Source organism: Panthera tigris, chromosome A1 (assembly GCF_018350195.1).
Source record: "Panthera tigris isolate Pti1 chromosome A1, P.tigris_Pti1_mat1.1, whole genome shotgun sequence".
Classification (NCBI taxonomy): Eukaryota; Metazoa; Chordata; class Mammalia; order Carnivora; family Felidae; genus Panthera; species Panthera tigris.
Genome location: NC_056660.1, coordinates 237,305,948 through 237,313,896, shown reverse-complemented (window position 1 = coordinate 237,313,896; position 7,949 = coordinate 237,305,948). Strand labels below are relative to the sequence as shown.

The window sequence follows — 7,949 nt, the reverse complement described above, 5'->3', positions numbered from 1 at the left end:
AGGGCAAAGAAGTAAAAACCGATTCACAGGTGAGTGCCACCTCGGGGCGCACCAGCCCACCCGGCGGGGCCGGCTTCTCTGGCGCGTCTCACCGGGCAGGGCCCTGGCGCATTCTCCCGCCTTGGAGCGAGCGGCCACTTAACCGTCTTGTTGCGGTTACTTCTGGGGACGGTCGTGACCTGGCCGTTTCTCTTCTTCCACTTCTGAGCCCTTTACGGCCTTGAGAAGAGGCCCGAGCGCCGGACCCTTTCTCGTGGCTGCGCCACGCGGAGCGTGTGCGGTGTGTGCGAAATCCGAGGAACCGACCCACCGGGCAGGCGGGCGGCCGCACACGTTTGGGTTCCCGAGGTGTCAGCCGCAGAATTTCCATTCCGGGGCTTTCCAAACCTGCCCCGAGAAACCCCATCGTGACGGGTTCTCGGTCGTGGCCCAAGAACCGTCTGCGGTCGCGTTTCCGATAAAGAACGACACGTGACAAAGCGCGTCCTCGGGTACGTACGACTTTACGCTTTACTCATTCCAGTGGAGACCAAAGCTGTTTCACGGAGCCCACCCCGGACCCCCGGTCCCCGCGGGGCCCCCATCGTCTCTGTCCCCACCTCCCACAAAAGGGGTCCATCCACGTCCACGTTCTGAACGCCCGCAGGTGCGAGGCCGCACGAAGCGCAGGAGGAACAAACATCCATCCCAAGTCTGCTTATCAGAGGCTTTTTTCCTGAAAACGCGCACGGCATTCCGTTCAAACAGCCCTTCATGCGCAGACGGGGAGGGGCCTCCCCTCGGGATATCTTCGTCTATTCACCTCCTTCATCCGTCACTTGTACATTTTCTCTTTTAAAAACAAAACTTTATGCATCTACAGTCACAAAACGGATCGCCGTGAACCGCCAGGCTGTGTCTGGCCACTGCGGGCGCCCAGCTGGCACTGTCACGCTGGTGTGGTCGGGGAGGGGGCGCAGCCGAGGCCGGGGGCTCTTCCTTCACTCATGGCCGTGGCCGTGGATGGAAATGCGCACCGAGAACTCCTGGGGAGGTTACAAACGCTTTTTCCTGTACTTGGGGCCTGGCGGTCACTTCCTACGCAGAGGCCCAAGAACAAAATACAACCTATTTAGAAATTCAGAAGAACTTTCCCCCTAGGCAAACCCAGAGGCTTTGCTTCAGGGAACGGAGTGGAGACCGCGGGGCTTATATTGTGCTTTAAGGACAGGTTTCCAGCTGTGTGTCCAGGGAGTGATCCGGGCTGAGCTCCGGGCAGGAGAGGCGACAGGAACCTTCCCTTTCCTGTGTCTGGAGGCTGTGCTCCTCCCCTCGGGCTCACCAGAGGCCTGACGGCCTTCCCCGGACCTCCTGCCATCCGCACGGGCTGCCCCCCCCCCCCCCCCCCCCCCCCCCCCCCCCCCCCGGCACCGGCTCCCGCGGTCTGCACATGGTTCCCTTCCCCCACAGCTCCTCCCCCTGCACACGTGGGACCCAGCACCGGGAGCAGGGACGAGGGTTGGCCTCCCAGCGGGCCCGGCCCGTTGGCCCGGTGCAGCCCCCCTGCCGGCCCAGCACCACCGTTGAGGCCGCTGTGTGTGCGGGGAGGCAGATCACGTCCCGTTACACGGAGACACCAGGCTGGTAAGGTCTGTAGAAAAGAGGAGTCTGAAAAGGGTTAAAGAGGCAGATGGGAGCTCTGGGCCACGTGTGTGGGGGACCCAGACACGGGTGGACCTGGTGGAGAGAGGCCGGCAAGAGGCTGAAGTCAAAGCCCCACACAGCCTCAGGCCTGATCACAAAAGGGCCCGTAAATAAATATCCTCTAGCCCTGAAAGGAAAAATGAAGTAGAAAACAAGTTTTGTTTTTTTTTTAAAAAACGCTGTGAGCTTCCCGAAGTATCTAAACGAAGTTTATAAAACGCCCGTGAGCGCCCACAGATACAGAAACGTTTAAAATTAGATGCGGCCCTGCCAGCCTGTGACCCCCCAAGGTCAGCGGACGGTCTGTGCTGGGATGGAAACGCGCGTGACGTGCCCTGGTCTCAAGTGTGTGTCGCGCGTGCACGTGGAGGCCCGTCCGCCGGCCGAGCCGCCGAGAAGGGACACGAACGGGGACGTGGCAGAGACCGTGGTGGAAACGAGCCAGGATGGTCCGGGCGACGGGGACAGGTACCCGGCCACGCGGCCTCCCTCACGCAGGGCTGTCCACGGAGGAGCAGGGTGGCGAGCCCGAGTCTTGTGGATGGGCCTGAGGCCGGCGGGCGCACGGCCACGTGGAGGCGGGTGGTGACTGGGCCACGGAGACGCCTCATCTTGCCAGAAACCTTCATCCTAGTCCAGTTTCTTCCGGAAAGGTTTCCTCCCAACGCCCGAGTTTTCAGGGCTGAAGTCAGCACAGAAGCCGTTGGGGGCTGGAGCTGGGGGCGTCCGCGGGCAGCTCTCAGGACGCGTCTGGTCAGGGTAGAGGTAGTCCTCTGCAAAGTCGGGGAACGCTTCTGCAAACCTGCGGAAGTCGGCTGAAAAGACGGGCGTCTGGGTTATAGGGGGACAGATGTCCGGAACCTGGGGCCCCTGTGCCTGGTTCTGCATGGGCAACCAGCTTACATCTCACACCCTCCCGGGAGGGCTGGGTCCATGTGTGTGTGGAGGGCTGGATCCATGTGGGGGGAGGGGGGAGGGGTGGGGCCCATGTGGGGGGAGGGGGGAGGGCTGGGGTCCATGTGGGGGGGGGAGGGGGAGGGCTGGGGTCCATGTGGGGGGAGGGGGGAAGGCTGGGTCCATGTGGGGGGAGGGGGGAGGGCTGGGGTCCATGTGGGGGGAGGGGGGAGGGCTGGGGTCCATGTGGGGGGAGGGGGGAGGGCTGGGACCATGTGGGGGGGGAGGGGGAGGGCATGGGTCCATGGGGGGGGAGGGGGGAGGGCATGGGTCCATGGGGGGAGGGGGGAAGGCTGGGTCCATGTGGGGGGAGGGGGGAGGGCTGGGGTCCATGTGGGGGGAGGGGGGAGGGCTGGGACCATGTGGGGGGGAGGGGGGAGGGCTGGGACCATGTGGGGGGGGAAGGGGGAGGGCTGGGGTCCATGTGGGGGGAGGGGGGAGGGCTGGGTCCATGTGGGGGGAGGGGGGAGGGCTGGGGTCCATGTGGGGGGAGGGGGGAGGGCATGGGTCCATGTGGGGGGAGGGGGAGGGCATGGGTCCATGGGGGGGAGGGGGGAGGGCATGGGTCCATGGGGGGGAGGGGGGAGGGCTGGGGTCCATGGGGGGGAGGGGGGAGGGCTGGGGTCCATGTGGGGGGAGGGCATGGGTCCATGGGGGGGTGGGGGGAGGGCATGGGTCCATGGGGGGGAGGGGGGAGGGCTGGGGTCCATGGGGGGGAGGGGGGAGGGCTGGGGTCCATGGGGGGGAGGGGGGCTGCGCATGAACAGGGCTCAGAGCCATTCGGCTTTGCCGCCTTGGGGAAATCTAAGGCGAATGTGCTCTTCGAGGCGCAGGCGTACTCCAGGTGCTTGACACGTGCAAAGGAGCCGCTGTTCACCCAGGAGTCGGCTCAGAGGCAGGACAAGGTGTCCACACCGTGACCTGACAGCCTGCGAGGCAGGCGCCACTGGGGACTCGTCCATGCGCTGGAGACAGCAGGGTCGCCCTCCCGGCCGATCACCTGAGTGGCTCTGAGCCCCCGCCTCGTCTCCCAGGCCTGGGACCCAGTCTTGGGGTGGGCAGTGCCCCCGGGGCGCCCCAATGGCTTGGAGACGCTCTAGGCCTGGGTGTGGGAGGGCTTTTCTGGAAGGTGCTCACTTGGCACGTCATCACCACGCCTCAGTGCGCCCGGACACCACCACCTGCCCTCAGGCGGAGATGGACACACACACACACACACACACACACACACACACACGCTCACGCTAAACCAACACACGTGTCTGACATTTGGATGCAATTTAAAAACACATCCAAACAAGACACGAACAATGACCTTTCCTGAGCAAATGTCTACTGTTTTTTTTTAGCGAGGAAACATTCACTTTCAGACGTGCGCACTGGCTGGTGTGCAGAGGGGGCTGCCTTCTGGGAGTCCTGCTGCCCCTCCCCCTTCCTCCTTGGCCTGCGGGTGGGTTTCAGGTCTGAGTCCCCGAAGATCTTGGCTGTCCCACTTTGTGTGGCCGAAAGCGATGAGCCGACCCCCCACCCCCTCCCTGCAGCGGTCAGTCCTGAGGGGTCTGGCTCCCCGCCTCCACGGAGAACCCGGATCGCGGACCCCCGTGGGCGGCCACGGCCCGGCCTCAGCACATACCGCCCGCTGCCCTTGGGGGGTGGCATGGATCTGGGGTTCCGAGCCTGGGCTTGAAGTCTGGCCCTGTTAATTCCCTGCAGGGATCAGATCCCAAATGCCCTAACCCATCCCCGCCGGGTCTGGGGAAGAATCTTCCTTCGGACAATCTTGTGTAGCCCGAGACAGCGCGGGGCCCTGGCGAGCATGGATGGTGTCTCCCGCGGCCCGCCTCCTGGGCACACGCCTGCACAATGCAGCCGTCCTCCCCCTGTGCCCGGGCCGCTCACCAAACGTGATCCTCCCTGTCTCCTCCTCGTCGATGGCCCGGAAGAGGTCGGTCACGGTGAGCTCGGCCACGCCTAAGGCAGTCTTGAGGATGCTGGACAGGGCGCCTTCATCGACGCAGCCGTCCTGTGACCCGTACATCTGCAGGCAGAGGCCGGTGTCACCCACGATCCCCCAACTGTGCAGAGGCCCTGACCCCACGGCTCCCACTCCCAGGAGCACGGAGGCCTGCGCCACACCCGGCTGCCCTAGCAGGGGGCCTCCGGGTGGTGGGACGCGTGAGTGCTCAATGAAATGAATGTGCCATCACCGTGCTTGACCTTGAGGGGGTGGCTGACCCACTCACCTCTTCCAACAGCTTCTGCTTAGGTTCTGGCGAGTGACTGAGAAAGTCCCTGTGGGGCTGGCACCAGCTGCCAACCGCAGCGTGAGCACCCCAGGGCTGGTCACCATCGGTCTGCCCATTAGCCGGGGGCCACCCTCTCCTGGGCTCCCCCTCCTTCAGTGGCCTGAGAAGCCTGCCCGCCCAGTGGGACCCCAGCACTGAGATACAAGCACTGCCTGGCTTATACATCAGGCTCTCACGAGTCTGGCTAACAGGAGTTGCATCTGGGGGCATCTGGGTGGCTCAGTCGGTCGAGCGTCCGACTTCGGCTCAGGTCATGATCTCACGGTCCGTGGGTTCGAGCCCCGCGTCGGGCTCTGTGCCGACGGCTCGGAGCCCGGAGCCCGCTTCGGATTCTGTGTCTCCCTCTCTCTCTGCCCCTCCCCTGCTCACGCTCTGTCTCTGTCTCAAAAACAAAAACCTTCAAAAAATATCAGAATAGGAGGTGCACCTGTAACAAGGAGCCGTTCTCAGACCCTGACAAAACTGTGTTTCTGGGGAGTGAAGCCGGCCCAGCCCCATCCCAGCTGAAAGTGTCCGGGGGAGGCGGCCGGGTGAGGGCACGCGAGCCGGGACCCCGTTACGGGGGTTTCTCAGACTCTCAGAATCCCGGGGATGTGGTGGAAGGCTCAGCGCTGGGCACACAGCCGCTCCGCAGCCTGAGCCGACGCGCTGACGAAGAGGCCGCGGTGGGAGAGCGGACCGGGTGCGGGCTGCGCCCGATGGACGGCGTAGGGCGGCCCTGTCCGGGCGCCCCGGAACTCACAAAGATCCCACCCCGCGCCCTTCTTGTGAGTGTGGATCACGGACTGCAGGAGGAAATGGGTTTGAGGACGTTTTGGGCGTTTTCACAAACGACGGCCGATACGCGCTTACGTGAGAAGGGCAGCTGGGCAGAGAGGAAGTCCGTCCGTACCGCAAGGGCCCGTAATCGGGTACGGCAGGCCTGATGTGATCCGCGCCTCACTGTCCCTACAAACTAACCTCATAGGCACTCCACGCTTACCTTGAACGCCAGCTGGACGGTGTCCAGAGTCCGGGACGGCCGGCAGACGACGGACAGGGCGACGACATACTCCCGAGGATCCATCGTGCCGTCTCCACTCTGGGAAAGAGACACATCCTCAGGGCGCCGCTCGGTCCCTCCGCGCGCGTGTGCGGGGCCGGTGCTGGGGTGTGAATGCTAATCCCTGGATATTAGCGGAAAGGTCAGGGGCATCTGGGTGGCTCGGTGAGTTAAGTGTTCGACTCCGGACTTCAGCTCAGGTCACGACTCACAGTTCCTGAGATGGAGCCGAGTCGGCACAGAGCCCGCTTGGGATTCTCTCTCTCGCTCTCTCCCGGGCCCTCCCGTGTGTGCACATCCTCTCTCTCTCTCTCTCAAGATTAACTTTAAAAAAAAAAAAAGTTCCACTTGATTTGCTATTACCTGCTTACATGAAATGCATATTAAAAAAATTTTTTTGTGGTTATCTGTTTTATTGAGAGAGAGAGAGAGAGAGAGAGAGAGAGAGAGAAAGAGAGAGAGAAATGGAACGTGAGCAGGGGAGGGGCAGAGAGGGAGACACAGAATCCAACGCAGGGTCCAGGCTCCGAGCTGTCAGCACAGAGCCCGACGCGGGGCTCGAACCCACGGACCGTGAGCTGAAGTTGGACGCTTAGCCAAATGAGCCACGCAGCCGCCCCACGAAACGAGTATTTTGTAAGAACATTCACGGCCGACTGGCTTTTACAAGGTGATCTCAGCACACACCCTCTTAGGACGTTACAATTGATTCTCAAAGTCTACGAGACCAACACGTGAATCTCCTCTGGAAAGTTCACGCGATGCGGTGCCCGCTGCCTAAGGCTCTCCTTCTAGAAAAAACCCCAGCAGACAGCAAGGCTCTCATCTGTGCCCCGAGAACCTAGGTGAGCAAGTGGAAAGGCGGGCACCCAGCCTGGCCTGCCGTGCGCCCACGTTGCACGTCCCCGGGGAGCCTGCGGGCCGGGCTGCTGTTGAGTGAGCAGGCCGCCACGGGGCGTGGGATGAGCTGGGGGGCGGACGGGGAGGTGGAGGCCTCGAGGGCGGGGAGATTCCTGGCACAGGGGTGGGGGCACAAGGGTCCCTTGCCGTCCCCCGAAGGGAAGGGACAGGCTTCCCTGGGATGGCCCCATGCCCGTGGTCCAGGCGGGGTGGCTTCCGGAGCGAGCTCAGGGGGCGGGCAGGTGAGTTCACTTCGGGCCCCTCAGCCTGTGCGTTCCCGGCCCTTTAGCTTCTGGGTCTGAGGGTCTTTGTGTGGAACGGGAGTGTCTGTGTCGCAGGGCCACTGGGCGCCTGGGGTGGGAAGTAAGACCTACCCAGCCACGTGCCGCGACGGGGGGTCTGCGGGTCCCCACCCGATGCATGCGCCGTGTCAAAGCGCCAGCGTGAAAACACCGCCACGGCTGGGGCTCCGACGACGGGAGCACGTGGCCTTTCCGTGAGGGGGCCCCTCCAGGCCAGCCCGCCGGTTTGTGACGGCGGCACACGGGGCCACGCGCTGCGACGCGTCAGCAGGACGCCTGTCACCGTGACCTGCGAGTGCCTGTGGCGTCTCTGACGTGCCCGAGTCACACGCTTGCCTCTCCTTGGTCCCACCACGGGCCAGGCCGCGCAGAACGTGGCACGTCGCCACAGAGGACACGCTGTGATATTCACGTGGCGTGCTGTGCTGTTCACACACATTTGTGGCTGAAGGGGCTGCTCGGCACACGGCCTGCCGTGGGACTGGCCGCCACGGGGGTCCATCCCTCGACGCCAACATCCGGGAAAGAGCGGGCGTGGCAGGCATGGCTCCCGGCATGTGGTCTCCCAGCTCCACCCCCGGGGCCCAGCTGGTGCGGGTGGCCGTGGACCCCCGGTCCAGCCACGACACGTGACCCGACTGTGACGCGTGGCTGGCGGGGGGTGAGGGACGCTGTGCTGGGGGGTCCTCTCGCGCTGGACGGGAGGTCCGTGGCGACCCCACGTGCCGATCATGGGGAAACAGGCCCGTTATTTGGGAATTC

At 63.9% G+C, this 7,949-nt stretch overlaps 1 protein-coding gene across 7 annotated transcripts in view; it reads right to left on the bottom strand.

Moving 5' to 3' along the window:
* Window positions 1-1,876: 1,876 nt before the first annotated feature.
* The window catches only part of LPCAT1 (lysophosphatidylcholine acyltransferase 1), a 47,537-nt gene continuing 41,464 nt past the window's right edge, over window positions 1,877-7,949 (bottom strand). For all 7 annotated transcript variants that reach the window (XM_042998019.1, XM_042998027.1, XM_042998036.1 and 4 more), the window contains 3 exons: window positions 5,926-6,024; window positions 4,537-4,675; window positions 1,877-2,498 (listed from right to left, as the gene is read on the bottom strand). In XM_042998019.1, coding sequence (XP_042853953.1) covers window positions 2,314-2,498; window positions 4,537-4,675; window positions 5,926-6,024 — 423 coding nt within the window. In that variant the 3' untranslated portion in view covers window positions 1,877-2,313. The remainder of the gene's footprint in view (window positions 2,499-4,536; window positions 4,676-5,925; window positions 6,025-7,949) is intronic.